Raw genomic sequence first — 19,652 nt, 5'->3', positions numbered from 1 at the left:
ATCGAGACTTCGCTCTGTAGAACCCAGAGGTAGCCATGTTACTGGCCGCCTTAATGATCATCTTAGGGCATGATAACCGTGGGGACCGCCCCACAGAAGTCTTATTGATGGCAGCATATGGAGAAAGAGGAGTACTAGACCGCCCGAACATGAGGTTAACGAGGTGGAGAAACGGGGCTCTCTCTCGGATATGACTTAGCGAACGAGCCTGGATTGGGAAGTTCCAGGACCTACCAACAAAGTGAGATGCCTCTGTCAACCAAGCCTAGGCCTGGTCTGAGAAGAATGCATCGGGAGATAAACAGCGAGGCTGCCTCGTTTAGCTTACAACTGAGAGCAGCTGTGCCACCAAAGAGGGCGAGAATAGAAGAAGAAGTTCAGAGGAACGAGACCATGCAAGACCTCAACGGAACGTTAGAAGAACAGGAGAAGGTCAGAAAGGAGCTGGATGAAAAGACCAAAACCATGCTCAGTACGAAAGACGACGGAGACATTTGGAAAAGACTGTTTGAAGATTGCAATAAGAAAAAGGGTCAGGAAATAGAACGCTTGAGACAGGAATATAAAGAGCGATCGGAACGGCTGGCGTTGAGGATGGCAGTGGAAAAAGTGATACCTGCAAGGAAAGTTCCTTGTGGGCAGTCCTCGATGGAGCTCCTGACGCCTCGCGAACTAAGTCAGACAACGGAGGTGCGACTCCCAACTACGACAAGTAGAGTAACAATTCCGTCGTGGAGAAAACAGTGAGAAAATTGATAGAAACAGCTGAACGATTGGTCGCTAATAGGAATGCACCATAGATGATACGGGCAGAGTACAACTCTACCAAGAGACGATGACGAGAACGGGAGTCAGTGATACAACGTTACCAACAAAGAGCTCTAAGGTCCCAGACAGGAAGATACGAGAAATGCCGATGAAGAAAGTTTCCCGAGTGATTGACGTGCAGAAGAACAAACAGGTGACGAATAGCTTCACAGGAGTTCCGGACCCCGAACCGCGAGCTTGCTTCAATCAATCGACTTGGAGCCCAGCAGTAAACCTGCAGCAACCGCCTTTTAGGACATCACATCTGATACTAGGTGACAGCTTGGTGAGAATACTCCAGAACCTGAGGACCTCCTGGATCACTACGGTGGTGACCTTTGGAGGTGCAACGATAGTCCAGCTATTTCGAATGGTGGAGCTGATGAACCCAGGTAGGATCTCTAACATAATGATCCTAATAGGGACGAACAATGTGTCTAGAGGCTCAAATGAGTAATAGGCCCAATGGGAGTCGATGATGGTGTGCCTATTCACTACTCTCTGGCAGTTATTCAAGTGCGCGGTACTGACCGTCTGCACCGTACCAATGAGCACAAAAACGTTGACATCGACAGGAAGAAGACATAATGAAGGAGTCATCAGGTGGAACAACATACTGAGAAATCTGGCAAGTCGGAATGCTGGATGGATGATCCTTATGGACATTGAACACGAGCTGAGAGCTGTGGATCAGGCCTGACTAACCACCAATGGGATCCACTTTGATAACATCGGAGGACCAGCTTGGATGAACCGAGTCTTCCAGGAGCGACTGGTTGAAAGGTAAGTCGAGCTCTTTGATACGGGAGTGCTAAAGAAGGAAGAAACAACGAACGAGCCGGCAATTTCAACCTTTGTGCCCCCTAACTCAGAAACACGTCTGGGAACGGTCCCAGCCGTGACCTATAGGACGCAAAGCTCTAGCGCCAGGGCAAAGAACGGATGTACAGGATCGATTGGTAGAAGCGCCGATAAAGAGAACCATTCATCCAAGACGAAGGTTAGGACCGGTCAGTCCGACCGCGGGGACGACAAGCACCTCGAGATCAGAGACAAGATCAGAGACGACGAGTACCAGCCGACAGGAGGGACGACTAGACAGGAGTTTTTTGATGTGGTCGAGGCCCATACGTTCTCCCTGGCATATATACAAACAGGACCTGATGAAATTCAATCTTCAGATGGTGAGATTTGCAGCAGATGCCACGAGGATGTTGAATGCATTGAGATTATTCGTCAACGGACTGTATTCGAGCACAGGCGTGAACTGGTTGATAGCAGCTGGTATAAACTTCAGCCTTGAGATTTGCCTTGAGATTTGCTGATTTAGAGGGACTGCCCTCAGACATTATAATGGGTCCAGTAAATGCAAGACCTTTGCAAGATGTGAAACTGAATCACGATGAAGGAAATCGAACAGAAAGGCCCGGAAGATTCTTGACTACGAGGGTACCAATAAGACAACACGTGGAAATGTTGAAGCAGATACGGGGTCCCCCAGGACACGTAAAAGATAAAGCGTACCCGAAACAAGTGGCTCAAGAGGGTGATGTTCAGAGATATGTTGGATTGAAGGCAATTAGGAAAGACGAGACCATCTTTGCAGCGTATGACAAAGCAGAAACGAGGAAAGCAAAAATTATGATAGTCGCGAACTCAGACTTCGTATATAACTCCAAGTCTCTGTTTTGGTCTAATGTTATAATGTTATACCTGAGCTTAGCTATGAGGACATATCCCTTAGCATTGATCAGAGGAGCCACGGAGTTCGTGACAGTGATATACGGTCCGGCAGTCACGTTTGCGTTACCTGACGTTAAGGTGGAGGCTTATAGGAGGTCGGTGTTGCACCTGAACCTCATATCAGCAGTGGACGGAAGTGCACTTATTTGGTGTGAACAACAAGCACTACGAGAATTGATGAGTGAGGACTTGTTATTCGCGAAGATATCAGAGCCGGAGATGACCGTCATAAACTTTGATGATCACTTCCGAGACAAGATGGGAGAAGTGGATAGGGGGCACATCGAGGTATTCCCGAAACTCCGGAATCTAAGGCCCTATGGTAAAACGAATGGCGAAGTCACAAGAATTTCTCGACTGACTGCAGCGTATCATAAATTGAGGGAAGAAACGAAAGGCTGGGGTGACTACAAGAAATTGACAGAATTTATCCCCGAATTCCCTTTAATTAGAAGGATGTTGCTCGAAGCAGACTCCGTAGTACAAACCACTAGGTCGAAAGCCTTTGAAACTAACGAGAGGAGTGTGGCGAAATTCTCCGAGATGATGGACTCGTGCTTTGTGGGCAGAAATGCCGCAGTGCTGCAGTATACGCAGTTTGCCTACACGGATGAAATAACGAGGAGACGAATGAGCAATACAGCGACTCCGAAGCCGGGACGATTTGACGAGGAGTGGGCGAAACTGGATCTAGCGCCTATGATCATGAGAGGCGAGGCTGACTTACCAGAAGCCTCCCTAATCTTAACGAGTGTAAAACCTGAATTAACAGTGGGAAGAACGCTACAGACTAAAACCATGCTAGCACCCTTTGGCTGTGAAGAAGTCAAGGTAGTTCACGGAGAGGAGGAAGATCAGTCAGCTGGCAGGCTTGTTGTACCGAAATTTCCAGATGGAGCAAGGAATGAAGAGCAAGGGTCCTCAAGTTCGGGAAAAGATCCAAAAAGACACGATGGGCAGGAAGGAAGACTTCAATCGGAAGAGCCTATGCAACAGGATCCCGATCAGGCCGATAAAGAGGACGATAAGGCTTCGACAGGAGGGATGTTCAGCCTGAACTTCAACTTCCTCAGCGACTTTGATAATGGCACGGACACGTTGGAAGCGACTACTGAGCCGGCAGACGAGGGAACTTCCACGCTAGAACCCCTATCGGCCTTCGTGGAAACGAACCGGAACTTGGCGGAGAGCAGCTCTCCGAGCAATTCTAAAAACACAGAAAAGAAACTTCTAATGGAGTCACCAAGGAAGAGAAGAATAGAAGGCACTGCCAGAGTACCTTTCTTGGGAACGTTGACCGAAGAAGAGTGGGAAGTTCATCATAGAGACCATGAAAATAGGGTGGGATGCACTATGGACAGAGTAGCCTTCTTTCGTGGAAGAGGTCTGGACAGTAGTTCAGAGCTACGGGACCCAGTATATTTTGAAAATAGGTCTCAACAGACCACTAATGCGGGAAGTCCTTGACTAACTCGACGAGGGTGAATATAGATTGAACAAGTTACTGATTGACTCGGCCTTTGATGAAAGTGAGGCTTACTCTCCTATAAAGATGACACCGCAAGAAAACAAAGAAGAAGTTGTGTATCAGTCAAGAACCCGAAAGGGAACGATGCGATCAAAGTTGGTGATTGACAGGATTAATGAAATGAAAGTGTAACTTGGCAGCAAAGTGACACAGAGGAAAGCGGGAAAAACAAAGGTGGATTCTGAAATTTCGATAAAAGCTGTCAACTCAGCCAAAAGAAAACGCGTCGAGGAAGCCATGGACAGGGGACAGGGTGATGATGGATTGCCTGGCACAGACGGGAGGTTGACTGACGTAGCGACGATGCCACCCATTCTCATGGCAGGATTAAAATCAGCCTGTTACAAAACCAAGAAGAGTGACCGCACTCTGACTGGAGCGACTTTAGACATGGAGATACACAGTCAATGTAGAGAGAGTACCCTTAAAGGTTTCAAACCGACTCCCATGAATCACGGAAGCGTAGTAGGACAGCTAGTCCCAGTGGAATGTAACCGAATGACAGTGTCGGAAACCGTGTCGATTGATGAGCCCGCCGTAAGATACTTGGAGCAGTTGGAAAACAAAAATTCGGCCAGAGGACACTTAATTGCTCTGGAAGACAAAATACCATGGAAGGTTATTTGGAGACGATGATGCAAGGCACCACCCTAAAGCAGAATGCATACGGAACTCTGGTATTGTCTGAAATTCACTCGGAGACAATCGATCAGTTGGTGAGTCTACCATGGAGAGCAGTAGTGTTACGATACTTCGAAGAAGAAATTAGAACAGTCTCCCAGCGCGCCGAAGATACACGCTCTGATAGCAATACCCTCTGTGATAATAGAGTTACGACTGAGGTTCGCTTGGTGCATGACCGGACTGACACGCGGGGAATTCGATCCGGAAGAAAGAAAAAGATTGAAGTAAGAAAAGGTGTTCTTAATGACGAGTATGAGAGATCTGATAACCCACGAAAAAACAGCAGTTATTGTTTCATTAGATTTATGATAGAACAAATATCAGTGCCAGCCTTGAGCACTTGTGTCAAGATGCTAAGAGAAGGTGATGAACGAGCGAAAGCCTTGCTCTTATTAGCACTTTTGGACATCCATCAGAGTAAGTCGATGCGAGTGAACATGAAGGAGTCTGTGGAGCTGGAACCGATGAAGAAGATTGACGAAATAATGAGATTCTCTAACAAGAAAAAGAATTTATGGGAGCACTACCGAAGTCCAGTGAGTACTGTGGACCGATCAAGAAGAAGTCATACAGTTACGTATCCGGAATCATAGGGATGGCGTACAGCCCTTTCCTAAATGAATAAAAACGCGATTGCTTCTTTGATTACGTGCAAGCAGTGTTGCTAAGGTTCTGGACGCCAAGAATCGCAACGGTGAGAAGAGCTGCTAATCAGCAGACCAAGCTGGGATTAGTCTTGGAGGAAAAGGTGACTGCGCCTTCAGTGCCAAAATTGGGCAACCGAGTGGAGTTTGGATTTGGATTCTTGGACGAATTGCTAAGAACGAGTTTGATGGTTGTATGGGAACTCATGAAACCATCATGGTGTCCGAGTCCTAATGCAAATTCGATATTGCGTGCGACACAAGACGTGCAGAGGGAACTGAACTCAGACAGTAACTTGCGTGATCTGAACATCATCTATAATTTGATGACGATAGCCTCTAAAAGCCACGCGAAGACAAAAAAAGAGTTGCCTGGCTGGAGACCAGAGGACTGGGTGAAACCTGGTAGCTGTCTGGCAGAATTCTATGGACTGGAAGGTCACATATGTGGAGGTCTGAATTGCGTAAAGACCCCGGAAAACAAAACAAGCAATTGACGATATTGTTTGGGAACATTGTGATGAAGGCAAAAACGGAAACGGAATTGATTGCAGGTTGCCATGGAGGAACCGAGGTGAATCTAGTGACTGCACTAGGATTCTACAGCATGTTTGTTACTTTAGAGTCACTATTGAATCTAGAACAGAAACATGAGATGGTCATGGCCATCAGCGTAGAAGTGTTCCCAGGAGTTTTGCAAAGTGAGCAAAAGCACATAGGAAAATAGAGGGAAGCGATCTATGCGGAAATGAACATCAGACAAAGTGAAACTTATCGTAAACCCTCAGGAGGACCATATTTGATGGGATCGACATTAGCTCCAATGTTGAAGAGCAGATACCCAGTGCATTTCGTAGCTGTGGATGTGAAAAGTACGAGAACGATCGTGGATCAAGCTTTCTCAGGGCCAAAGTGTTTAAGACTAGCGAGGATGTCAGAAAAGTCTTACGAGTTAATGTGCAAAATGTTCTCAGCAGTTGCAGAGAGAACTAAGGAGGAGTTAGAATCAATACTGGGAAAGAAGTTCATGGGATACGCCAGTGGGAACTTCAGCGACTTTGAAAGACAAAAGCAGAGAGGATCAACCGTTACGGATTACAATACAGTAGATGAGAATAATGAAGACCACCGCGTAATGATGGAAGTGGAACCACTACTGAAAGCTTCGAGAAAGCGTAATTGGAGGAGCATCTTGTTGACACATGATGAGATTCCCTGCCATTGCTTGCTGCAAACATGGTGGTATCCCGGGCGTAGTAATCTGGTGTTGATCTGGGACTGTGGAGAGCTGCTCTCCATGGTTTTACCAGACTCTTCACAGCCCATAACGATAGTGATAGTGGGAGTTATGATGACGATACGATGGCTAATTCGCCAGGTATTTTATCTGAGCGTGTTTTTCAGATTCGGGACTTTTTCTGCTTTCTGATCGTTCAGTCTGTGTTTGGTAATTGTGTTGATTAACACGTCGTGCCAGAGGATGATGTCTCTTGCTTTATATAGTTTTCCTTTTTCTGAGAGAAAGTCAAGGTTTAAAACGTTATGGATAGAGTTGGGGTTGAGACTCAATCCTTTCGATGCAAAGCTGATGCGGGATAACACTCTCTTCAAATCGTTTGGCGCTACTTCGGTTACGGCTTTCAGGGAGCTGGCTCCGATTATAAACACCATTAACAGTAGTAGTAGTAGTAATATGAATTCTGTGGTTCACACAAGAGGTTTGGAATCGTCAGTTTCTCGTTTCATAAAACAGTTCTATTTCTGCACTTGTTCGCCGTACAGTCGCACGCTAGTTTCCAAGTGCACTTGTTGCTCTCATTGTATTGCTCGAATTTCGACCAGAAGAATTTTAAAAGTCGTTGTTTCAAGCCAAAATCTTCTCCTAAATCAACTTTTAACACATTCGCAAGTCGACATGTTTGGTACATGAAATTCAGTTCGCATTTGCCTTTCCTCGGAGGTCTCACCTGAAACAAATTTGCGCGCGAGAACTCTGTGTAATATGGTAAATCTAGATTACATGCCTCATAATATCCCAAAATCAATTTTGATAGCAACAGCAAATCCATTAACGCAAATCCGTTTTACTGTTCTTTGCTGAATCGTCTCTAATTCGGACATTACGTTTTTATTTAAACCAAAACAGGGACTTGCGTAAAGAATCACGGGGATTATCATGGGTTTGAACAAATTCAGTTTCGCTACTCTGTTTAAACTCGATATGTTTCTTTCAATCGCGAAAAGAGTTTTTTTTGCTTTTAAGCCTGCTTTGTCAATGTGTAGATTCCAGATCATGTCATTTGAAATTATAACCCCTAGATCTTTCTTAGTGTCCACTAATTTAATTTCCGTATTGTTGAAGCGAAATTTGTTTGAACGTTTAGTAAAGCTCACGTGGGTGCATTTATCAACATTGAATGGCATATTATTTTGAACTGTCCAGTTGTATATCACATTAAGTTCATTTTGAAATTCGTCTTTAGCTAATTCTAGGCTGATGAATTTTGCATCATCGGCGAAACTAAAGGTGTGAGATTTTGGCAAAGAGAATGCAATTCATTGATAAAAATTAGGAAAAACAATGGCCCGAGGATGCTGCCGTGGGGCACTCCGCTTGTTACGGGCTTTGGATCTGAGATCTTGTTATTAACTTTGACAGATTGGGACCTGTTTGATAGATAAGATTTCAATAATTTGATCAATTTTCTTCCTACTCCGTTTTTGAAAAGCTCACCCACGAAGCTAGAGGCGTGGGATTTCTTAATAATGTTTTTCGATTCGGTCCTCAAGCTCAATTTATCTGAAATTACACGGTATGTGAAATTGAAATGGACAAAAGTATCATAGTAACCGAGGTTACAGTCATGAGTCCCTTCATCATGTATTCCAGTCAAAATCCTTGGAATTTTCTAGATATGGAAGTGATAATGATAAAAGAAGATGTCAAGTGTTTAAGTCCTTTTCAATTAAAATCGATACGGGTTACGCTTCTTCAATAAGAACACGCAACTCGACACGAGATAATATAATATACAGGTGTTACAAGTAAAAAATTTCGTCGAAAGTTATTTTGTCATTTATTGTTCCGAGTACGCAAGCGGCGTTCGCAATCTGTATTGCCAGGGAGATTCTCTGTTTTAAAAAGCTGCCTGCTCTGGGTTCCTCAGTGCATATGCTTAGGTTCTTACAAAGCTTGCTCAAAAAAACTTCTGTGCTGGGGCCGGCCGCGCCCTGAATTTCAAAAGCTAGCGGTTGAAAAAGATATCCATCATTTAAAAGATCTTTATATTTGTCAATTTTTCGCTCTTCCGCTTCAGCGGCAGCCGTACCAGGGTTACAAACAGACCCGGCATTAATCCTACAAGGAGCTAAGGAGTCTGATACCGTTACATCCCACAAGAGCTGCTTACCATCAGCCCATGGAACAAGCGTCAAACCGTCTGGTCGCTTCTGATCGGTCCTGTAGAGGTGTTGTGGTTCTAAAACAGACGGAATGTGAGTAGATGATAGACTCTGCTTTATAAGGGAATTCAGGTTTGAATGCCTAGAGAATCTCCCTGCACTTTTGAGGCAAGAAAGACCATGCCAACCATCCTCGGTAACGTCTTTTCCGCACACGAATTTATGCCGTTCGCTTATTTTTGATCCTAATCGAAGTCCTATCGCAATTCTGAGTTGTTGGTTCGACAGTTTTAACCTTAAATTTTTGCACGGGATGACGTTCAACCATTGGGATCCAAATCTATCTTGGAACGCGTTGAACCTTTTTACGTCCGTTGGTTCGAGTCGTAAAATCAAGTCTGCAATTTCGCTGTCAAAAATTGGCTCCGTCCAATTTTTTTGGATTTCATTTTCCGGAGCCATTTCAATTTTTCCAAGGTCAAACCACCGTTTAAGCGCATCATCATAGGTTCCATCCACATGCTCCAAACCAAAGATTTCGCTCAAGGCATCTTTCGCTACTACTGCTGAGGCTAAGAAAGCGGGTAAAGCGAGTAGACGAGCGGAAGAAACGCCCAAGCCACCTTTGGCTGCCGGGAGAACTGCTTGTAAAAACTGGTTATCATCAATTTTCACGTTAGTGACCTTGCATAACGAATTTCTTAGTAATTTATCGTAGCGTTCCAAAAAATCATTTTGCAAAAAACAAGGGCTCGTACGCAAAAAATATAGGAGTTTTGGCATGCTAAAGCAATTTTTCAGGAGGTAAAAACCATAATGGGCGTCTAGTTGGTCAATGACATCCGAGATTTTTTCAAGCTCCCTAATTTTTTCGTCGAGCAATTCATTTCGGCAAAGTTCGCCGATTGGAGATCCTAAAATGAGGAGTTCTTCTTTTGTTTTCATTTTTATTTTGGGGCATATTTTTCGAAATTGTGTTAAAATTGAATTATACTGTGTACTAGTAGTCAGTCCCAAAAAACAAAGTTCACACTTCTCAGTGTTTAAGCTCAGGCCGTAAGTTTGTTCCGATTTCAGAATGTTTTTAAGGTCCCGGAGTACTACCTTATAGTCGTCGGCTAAATTCCCATCATCTAAATACCAGATGTTAATTTTCGACTCCAACTGTTTAACTAGTGTACGAATTGTTTACGCAAAAAGGGGTGGGGCTTCAGGATCACCTTGCTGAGTTCCGTCTTCTGACATTATGACAGAGCTTCCGTTAAAAAGGTAATTAGGTTTACCATACGCGCAATGGGTGTAATTATACAATTCGGGGCGATTTGAAAAAACATGATTCAGCATTGTTTCTCTGTTTAAAGAGTTAAAGGCATTCTTAAAATCTAGTTTTAAAAGAACAGTGCATTTTGGATTGTCGTCGCGTTCAATTAGGTTTCGAAACGAGTGCGCAGCTATTTCTGCTCCTCGTTTGGTACCGCATCCTACCTGTACGTTTCCGAAAAATTTTGTCGCTCGGAGAGGGCTTTGCTTCCAGCGCATTTAGACGCGATACGTCTCAGCGTATTGCCTATGGCAATCGGTCTCAACCATCCGTCTATTTTTATGAGGGCGATAAGCTTTGCGCCAAAAAAGAAAGGTCTTAGTGGTTCCGGTATTTTGCCATCTCCAATGAGGTTTATCAGCTTAGTAAGCGATTTCAGAAAATTAAGTCCTGCACTGCCATTCGACTTACGAACAAGATCTTTAAAAATTTGAGGAAATATTTATCAGAACCTGCTGCTGATCCGTTTGGAAAGGACATTATAGCTTTGTATAGGTCGAAATCGGTAACGAAAAAACTATCAAACTTTTCTGAATTTGGAGCGGCAAATTTGGCTCGCTGCGGGTGCTTAGACAACAATTTTTGATAGTTATCAGTTGAAAAATGAGCTATTTTGTCATCCGAAGCAGCAAACCTTACTCCTCCCTTTACGTTTCCTTCATCGAGCTTACTACTTATTAACTTTATTCTCTGCTCGAGGTCACTCAGAGGCGGGCTTGAAACTTGGAGATGGGGTTTTGGAAGTGACACGTCATTTGCTCGAATTTTTTTATTTATCAAAGAGCTCAAGCTTGTGGTCTGTTTGCGTCCACTTCTTTTCGGTTGCTCCAAAAAAAACAAGAGCGACGTTAAAAAAATTAGCCATTTTGTAACATCTTCTACATTGTCGACAATGTCATTTATTTTGTCCGACAGACTTTCCGCCAAGGGAACACGCGAGTCTTTTGGTACTCTCTTGAGTACTCGGACATTTGAGATGGCTGTATTAACATAATTGTCTAGCACTAAATCGTTACCTATTGTTGCTTTATTAACAGATTTTACATCAACGCATAAAGGACACTGAAACCATTGGGTTTTCTTAGAGTCGCTAAGAGAAATATTTACACAACTGATATGATACCAACCAGCGATTTCAATACAATATCAATATATTGAGCTCAATATCAATATCTTCCATTCAATATCAATATCAATATCAAATAGGATGAAATTTCAATATCAATATCTAAAAGCTCAATATCTCAATATTATCACTATTTTAAGATACCAGAGACCAAATTCAATATTGAATTTCGAAATATATAATTAAATTTGTTTAGTAGTTAGCGTGGAACGGCATTGTCGCAATGTGTTTTTAAATAAGAATAAGGCCTTCTTTGATTTATAATCAGTGTTCATGTAATACCTCTTTGAAAGAGGCTCTTTCACATTTCAGAAACTTTTTATCACCATTTGTTTTATGTGTATGTGTTAAAACGTCACGTTTCAAGCAATGATACAAAATCCGTTTTTCTCAATATCTACAAAAAATTCAATATCAATATCAATATCTAGCCTTCAATATCTCAATATTAAAAATTCAATATTGACATCGTCTCAATATTCAATATCTGATCATTCAATATATTGCAATCCCTGATACCAACTAGAACAACAATCACATCTAATTTAATTTATCAGTCCTGAAGGTTTTAAGCAATCTTTGCTTGTACAATCTTTGTTGTTTTTCCTCATCTTGACGCAGCATAAAGGTAAAAAAAAGGATTTTGACTGGACTTTAGGGGACAGAACTAACCCATGATAAGCGGTTAGTGGGAATTTTACAAATCAGCTAATAAAAAAAGACAACTAAATTAATTTAAATTTAAAAATCGAATTATAAAAAACAAAGAACAATCTCAACCGAGCTCAGTAGGTCCAGCGGCGCACCACCAGACTCCTCAAGCCAGTTCCAGTTCCCCACCTCCCCACAGAAAGCCACTTGACAGACCTGTCTCTAAAATCCCTCAGAGGGCGCTCCACATACAGGCACAAACATCAAACATAACAAATCTATTTAATAAGTTTATCACAACAATTAGGCTAAAAGTTATCCATCTTCGATAACGAGGGATGGACAGATTGGCGAAGCGCGACCTACGTCTGAGCGGCTTTTTGAATCTGATAATCATGCATCGCTTTAATTGAAAAGGACTTAAACACTTGTCATCTTCTTTTATCATTATCACTTCCATATCTAGAAAATTCCAAGGATTTTGACTGGAATACGTGATGAAGGGACTCTTGACTGTAACCTCGGTTACTATGACACTTTTGACCTTTTGATTACCATTGAAAAAAATGCATCGCTTTCTTACTTTGGTCTGCATTTTTAAGTTTTCGTACTAAAAGATCGGTCCCCTGTTGTGTAAACAGATAGTTCCTTAATCCAGATGACTACTTATGGTTGCGTGAGAATATGAGCGGAAATCTAGATGCCCTGCCCGCTAAAGTTCCGCTCAAGGAAAGCGAAGCTTTCCGGAAAAGTCAGTTGGAAAAATGGCAAGCCTCCGACACTGCAAGCATTGACCCTTCGCAGAAGAATAAGAACTGGGCTGTTAAATTTCCTTTAAAGTTACTGTTTCTTTCCGCTTGCGAAGGCGGAGACGTCGATTATGCAAGAGAACTCTTGGAGATGGGTGTTGACATTAATGCCAAAAACTGCGATGGTCTTGCTGCTTTGCATCAGGTAATTGCTATTTTTGATGCCTCTAGAGATGGGGGTTGACTTCAAATCTTCACCAGTTGTCTTCCTTTCTCCAGACACAGCTTGTATGGTGCGTTTGTTTAGGCAACAGTCAATACCGATGAAGACATGATGCACTTTCTCATCGACAATGGAGCAGACCTCGATATCTTCGATAACGAGGGATGGACACCTCTACATGCTGCCGCATCTGTGGGATCTTTACCATTTGTTGAGTATGTGGTTCAAAAACGTTCATCTATTATCTTCTGCTTAAAGACTAAGATTGTATTGGTTTGCAGGTTGTTGATTGAAAAAGGGGCCAATCCTGTAGCTGTCAATCATGACGGAGATACTCCTTATGACTTGGTCAAATCTGATGGAGATGAAGGAGTTAGAGAGTTTTTACTCCAAATAATTGAAGATGAGGGTGAGTTTCGAATCCAGTATTTGAATTATACATACACTCGTTTTTCAATCGGAAGTCAGGTTTCGTTTACTATTGAATGGCAAAGTGGTAAATATCTACGTAATTCAATTCAATGCCATGAACGAATTGAATTTTCATCTTTTTAGCGGTAATGTTTTTCAAAGTTTGTATAAAAAATATCCACTTTCAAGTTTATATTTTGGCGGTTTGACTTTTTAACTACTTGTTGACCCAGTTTTCTCCAATTGGCCCAGGGTGATATATCATCATGTATATCGAAGTTGAAGTTCACTACACACGTACTACTAGTAAGTTTGAAAAAAAAACAGGTGTTTTGTTTTTGTAACTTTTAATTTGAAATTAACTTATTGTAGGAATCAATCTCCAAGAATGGAAGCAGGCAGAGGAGAACCAAATGAGAGAAGATGCAGCCAAGTGGCTCAAAGAGAGGAGCAGGGCGTCTGTGAACCAGGCGCACCCAGAGACAGGCGCATCTCCCTTACACGTGGCAGCATCTAAGAACTTCACTGATGTCATGAAGTGAGAATTAGTGGTTTCTTTCTGAATGTTTCATCATTTTCCCGCTTGCATTTTTTAACGTGCATTTTACGCTCAGCAGAATATTTTTGCGGGCACAGAAAATCTTTTGCGGTTAGTGTTCTGGGTGGTGTACACATTGAATTATTCAGCGTTATTTCGGTGTTCAGAACAATTGATATTCAGATTAATCATGATATTGGCAAATAATTGAGAGGGGTACTTAAATGCCTACACGGTTTGAAATAATCATTCACCCAATAAGCGATTAAGTCGGTGATTTTGTTTACTGTTGAGAGAAGTTGACACTTTTTAAATGCCAGTGAACGAAAAGAACGAATAATTTTTTTAAAGCCAATTCTTCGCGCGCATATTTGATTCTTCTTGGTTTGACTTTGATTTTTTTAGTTGAATTCAAATTCGCTTGCTTAAAGAAGGGAAAAGTTTGCGCGCCAATTAGCGAAGTATAATTGGCACAAAAAACATGGTTTTTTACGTTTTGAAATGTGGTTTTAATTTATAGATTTCCCAGCGAAAAAAAATAACCTAGTGGCCCATTTTCTTCTAATTGAGGAATTATATTACGCTTGCGATTAGTAAGCCTTATCAAATCGGAATTTAAACTTTTTTCCAACAACTAGTTTAACAAAATCAGTTGAATCAGACACCATTCGGGAATATTCAGCTGACGTGCACAATTTATTGAAAATTTAAATGTAACTTCTGGGTCGGTTTTAGGTGCTACATGTTAGTTTCAGGGGGGCTCACAAGGTTAGTTTTTTTCGGCTTAACTGGTCTGCTCAGCCTTGTTTCCGCTCCGTAAATTTTGTTCAGTTGCTAATGTGAATTTCAAATGTCTTGCTTGCCATATTTGATTAAAAGTCCTGTTTTGATAAAAACAGGTAATATGAAAATGTATGGGATTGTGTTTTCTGTTGAATTGTTTTTGAGACGCTTTGGAAAATTTCCACTTTTTGGAGAAAGTTCAATTTTTCCTAAAAACTCTTCTACCAATTTTCGAAAAAGCGGTATCCATAGAAAGGGAATACATAACCGATATTTTCGATGTTTTATTTCGTTTTTGAATTATTACTCTAACAAGTCGAATTATTACTCTACCAAGTCTGAGGTTTTTGTTTCAATGAATAGAGCGAATGAAAAATCCCCCTCCCCTCCCCCCCCCATAAGCGACTACGCCTAAACTGTTTTTACAGTGGGAAGTTCCCCTGTAATAGCGGGCACTCAAAATTCTTTTTACACGAAAAGTTATCGTCCCTGGAAAAGTAATTTTTTTTTATATGAAATCCAAATAAATACTCTCCCATATATGAGATTTGGGGATCAATTCTAAGAAAAGGTTGTGGAAAGCTTCATTGCATGCGCTGCTACGCCCAATGTTTTTAATACAAAACGTATTGGCCCTCAGAAAAGTCAAAAGTTTGATTTTTAGACCGTTTTTTGAAACATTTCAAATTTTCTCCAAAATTACCCTACCAAACCTGGGTCTTTGGGTTCAATCGATGTTATAGGTTGGCTGAATTTTTTCTTCATAAAAGGTTGCGCTCAGTTTTTTAAACAAAAATCTATGATTCGGAAATGTCAAATATCTGATTTGTTGACAGTTGCGACTTTTCTCGATAATTATCCTGTCAAATCTGATATCATAAGTTTAATCGACACAACACGTTGTTGGAAACTTACTTTGAAGTTTGCTACACCTAGTATTTTTTGGAAAAAAGCCTTGAAATAAGTGACAGTTTTGAAATTTTATCCTTTTTTGGAAGTTTTTTTTACTTCACCGAAAATTACGGTACCAATTCTCAGGTTAAGTGTTTAATCAAGAAACTTGATTATAGTTATCTTCTGTACTTAACCGGCCACGACCTGCTTTTAGCAGAAAAAAGTTACGGATTTCGCAAAGTCAAGTTTCTTAACTTTAAACCGTTTCTTAGACTCTTTTTCTTCTTCTCTTATAAACTAACCTATCAAATCTCCGACGAAATGTTCAATCACATGAAGCAATTGCTCCAATTTTTTCTACTGAAGCGGCTTCTCTTTATTTATTTGTTATAGAAATGTTATCAATTTAGTTAAATTCCAAAATCTCAGAAATGTTCAACCTTTCCTGTTTTAGTAGAGAAACATTAAGGTTTTGGGCAGAGTCCATATTTTGAAATTGCGCATTTCGTCCCGCATCAGTATAAGAATTTCAACCGCTTGCCTCCAGCTTTAGTTGGGCCCTAGGTGTCCTTCATCGAGACATACGAAAATTTTGGTTCATCCAGTTTTTTTCAACATTTTTTTTTCGACTTGTTTTTTTAATGATTGTGTTGTATCGCTAGTGATGCGAAGCTCTGCTTCGCCTCTGTGTTAGAAGTTGCAAGCATAAAAGGTTCTGATATTTGACAAGCACTAAGCTGATGTATATTTTTCTGTAACTCTAAATATCAATAATTTTTTTGCGGTTTTCTGTGAGTTAATTAAAAAACAGCCAATGAACCCAAAGAAATTATGAACGGCAAAAAAATTATTGATATTTAGACTAACAGAAAACTATACATAACCTTAGTGCTTGACAAATTTTTAATTGTCTCTTGCCCTTCAAATTTATTTTTTAGACACATTTTTAGTTGTCTCTTGCCCTTCAAATTTATTTTTTAATAATAACTGTTTTACTTTCCAGACTACTGTTGCGAGCGGGAGCAGATCCAGATGCAACTGACAATGATCTGTGGACTCCTCTACACGCAGCCGCTCATTGGAGTTTGTCAGATGCAGCCAAAGTGTTGGCCGAGTATGGCGCCAATTTCTCCCTGGAAAATAAAAATGTGCGTTCAAACGAAATATCAAAATTTATATCAACTTGTAAAGTGGATGGAGTTGAGTTGTCTCGCCGTAGATTGATTTATTTTGTAAGGAAACGTCAAATTAAAAAATCATTTTAATAGCTATTTCTAGACATTTTGAAATCGAAGTCGAGAAATTGGTTAGTTATTTTATCGACCCCGTCCTGAAAGGTTTCTTGTTTAAGAAATTCACGGGAAATTATTTAAAAATGAAATTGGTTTCCAAAGAAGCAAAAGGCTTTCTTCAAGAACCGTAGAATCGTGATTAAAGAGTTATAAAATCAAGCTAACCTCTTTTTTATAACCTGAAAAACAAGCTCTCTTAAATAAAGCTTTTGGGAAAAGAAAGAAAACATTTATTTAAAGAAAAGAGATATAGACTTAATGCAAGCGTAATACAAACTGGAATATGGGCTTTTTTCTAGTTAACAACTAGTTCAACAAAATCAGTTGAATCACTTGCTGACTTCTTTTCACTTCTGTTCTCTTAACATTTGCCAGGTTGCTTCACTCTTGGCATGGAGGTAAAGCCGTTACCTTTGTACCCTAAGTTCTGGGGGTCGAGTCGTGGCGGGACCTTATTTTTTTCATAATCAAGGAAATTGAAAAAACAACTGGGTTTTTCGTATGTTTGCTCAAATTTTGTCGGCTTAGTTTCCACAACGGATTTGGCTTGTGCTGTAGACAGTTTTCATAGTAGTTGCAAGTGCAAAAGTTGTTCATTCTAATTTCGTTATAAAATCTGCTTTTTTTCGGTTCAGTTGGTGTCTGCTCAAAGATTGTCCGCTTAGTTGCCACATCACTGATTTTTTTTTGCTGTAAGCAACTTCCATTGTAGTTGCAAGTGCAAGTGCTGTTCATTCTACTTTCAAGGGGGATTCAAAAAAACATTATTTTTCGGTTCAAGCGGTTTCAGCTCAAAGTGTTTGCTTAGTTGCCATATCGCAGATTTTTCTTGCGCTGTAACCAAATTTCATTGTAGTTGCAAGTGCAAGTATTGTTCATTTTTTTTCGGTTTATGTTTTTTTAAAATGTTTTTGTTGTATCGCAAGTGGCGCGAAGCTCCGCTTCGCGTCCTTGTTAGATATTCAGCTGAAAATTAAACCCTGTGGTAAGCTGGTATGGTACATAGAATTATTGTTATTGCCAAATGATTGAAAAAATCGGTTTACTTGATCCACTATATATGTTGACACGTTTTTTTTTCACCTGCTGAAAAATGAGTGAGAAATTGATTTCCGGTGTCAAAATGAGCAATTTTGGGTTAATTAACTTCTTTTAGATTCGTTGACCGAAAGAGATATCACCTACTTTCTGGCATTAACTATAAAATAACGTTTAACATTTGGCCTTAAGTGTATAAAATGACAATTTGTTGTTAGGGTCACACTGCAAAAGATCTGGCCGAAAGTGACATGCTGGCGATATTGCAACAGCTGGAAGAACAACAACAAGACGTGAGCATCACTCATCTCTCTCAGTAAACAGTTTGAAGGTCACCTTAAATCAAATGGGAACGTGTATTGTGTTTCAGCTGATAGAAGCAAGGAAGTGCAATGCTGTTGATGAGATTGAAGATAGTCTGAGTCGACCTATCAACCCAACCCTTCCTGTTCGAAGGTATGTTTTTCTTCACTATAAGTTTCCAAAAGTTCCTTTGTTTCCTTGAAGCACAACTTTGTATTCGGGTGTTTTAGTTTTTTTTTGTTTTCCACGCAAAATCAGGTACCACAAAGAATCATTGGAATGGGACGAGTGATATATCATATTAAAGCCTTTTTAGTCATGATTCGAACGAAATTTAAAAACTATGAAACATTTTTCTCAGTGTCGAGAAAAACCGGTTTGAAATTTTTTGGTTTTTGCTCTAATTTCGAGCTATTAAGGTGAGCGTGTTCAGGCTTACAATAGCTTATTTAAGCTTAATTTGAAAAAAAATTAAGTTTTGCTCGATTAAAGTTAGTTTTTGGAGTTTGTTTGCGCCATTGTGGGAATCAGAAACTTGTGGGAATTCAAAATTTCATTTTTTTGATATTTTAACAATTTTCATATCATTTTTCTACAAAAACTGTTTTTCAATTAGCCTATTCTATTATGACTGTCAAATATGTCTAGAATAAACCTTTTTTGTATTTTTTAAGACTATAGTCAGAACATTCTGTGCTACTTGCACAGTAACCGGCTGTACTTTAAAAGGAGTATTTTATTTTGCGTACTTTTGCGATTAGCAAGGGTATTGTAATAGGGTAATAGAGTTTTTTTATACCGTAAACAGCTTGCTAGCTGAATGGCGAAGTTAGAAATGGTTAATGTTCAGCCCTCTTTTGGTTGCTCTTAAGATGGTATAACGTTTCTGCTCTGTCAAATATCGGTGTGCAGTTCGAAGTCAATCAATCGTTTTTGTTTTCATGGTTTTTGCATCTGTGCAAAACGCTATCTGTTTGACCTTTTTCAATGATAGATCTTCGACTGAAACAATTTTTCCAAGGCTCACTTATTGTACTGAATTTACAAGGACTTATTAAGAGTCGATGAACGTAGTTCAGACTCTTATATAGGTCGCGATGATTATTACGTTTTTTTTTTTCAGGAAAATTAGTTCAAGCTCAATTTTACTTTTTCGCAGTTTGACGTTTGATTTCGTCAAGTTCAGTTCATGTTGTTTGTTGATAGGAAGGCAAACCCCACTATCGAACAGCAAAAGTGAGGTGGTCACGTGATCCACATTCTAGTTTCGAAAGTGAAATTTAGTTCTCAGCTTTCTCAGCGGAATAAATATAAAGTTAACCTATCAATCCAGTTTTTTCAAATTCAGTTAATTTTAGCAAAAAAGTGTCATTGATAAATTAATCGTGAAATGCAAAAGTCTTCAAGGTCATCTATTTTTTTCTTTGAAAGTTGAGATTTTTTCAAAAGTTAAGTCAGTATTTTTTTCTGCTTGCTTTCACTGACTCGGTTCCAACTGTACAGTGCTGATTTAAA

At 40.3% G+C, this 19,652-nt stretch overlaps 2 protein-coding genes across 4 annotated transcripts in view; one reads left to right on the top strand and one right to left on the bottom strand.

Moving 5' to 3' along the window:
* The window catches only part of LOC134851730 (ras-related protein O-RAL-like), a 44,042-nt gene extending 31,835 nt beyond the window's left edge, over positions 1-12,207 (bottom strand). Inside the window, exon 1 of the mRNA XM_063867949.1 lies at positions 12,187-12,207. The gene's annotated coding sequence lies outside the window, so the exon portion shown is untranslated. The remainder of the gene's footprint in view (positions 1-12,186) is intronic.
* A 361-nt stretch (positions 12,208-12,568) lies between these two features.
* The window catches only part of LOC134852194 (protein phosphatase 1 regulatory subunit 12A-like), a 33,663-nt gene continuing 26,579 nt past the window's right edge, over positions 12,569-19,652 (top strand). For all 3 annotated transcript variants that reach the window (XR_010164286.1, XR_010164285.1, XM_063868508.1), the window contains exons 1-7: positions 12,569-12,860; positions 12,963-13,093; positions 13,160-13,287; positions 13,662-13,827; positions 16,508-16,652; positions 18,053-18,127; positions 18,205-18,290. Coding sequence is in view for 1 of the 3 variants with exons in the window: in XM_063868508.1 (XP_063724578.1) it covers positions 12,591-12,860; positions 12,963-13,093; positions 13,160-13,287; positions 13,662-13,827; positions 16,508-16,652; positions 18,053-18,127; positions 18,205-18,290 (1,001 nt within the window). In the remaining 2 variants the exon portion in view is untranslated. The remainder of the gene's footprint in view (positions 12,861-12,962; positions 13,094-13,159; positions 13,288-13,661; positions 13,828-16,507; positions 16,653-18,052; positions 18,128-18,204; positions 18,291-19,652) is intronic.

Source organism: Symsagittifera roscoffensis, chromosome 7, assembly GCF_963678635.1.
Source record: "Symsagittifera roscoffensis chromosome 7, txSymRosc1.1, whole genome shotgun sequence".
NCBI lineage: Eukaryota > Metazoa > Xenacoelomorpha > Acoela > Convolutidae > Symsagittifera > Symsagittifera roscoffensis.
Note: the sequence above shows the minus strand (reverse complement) of the source record. Positions and strands in the feature narration are given on the sequence as shown.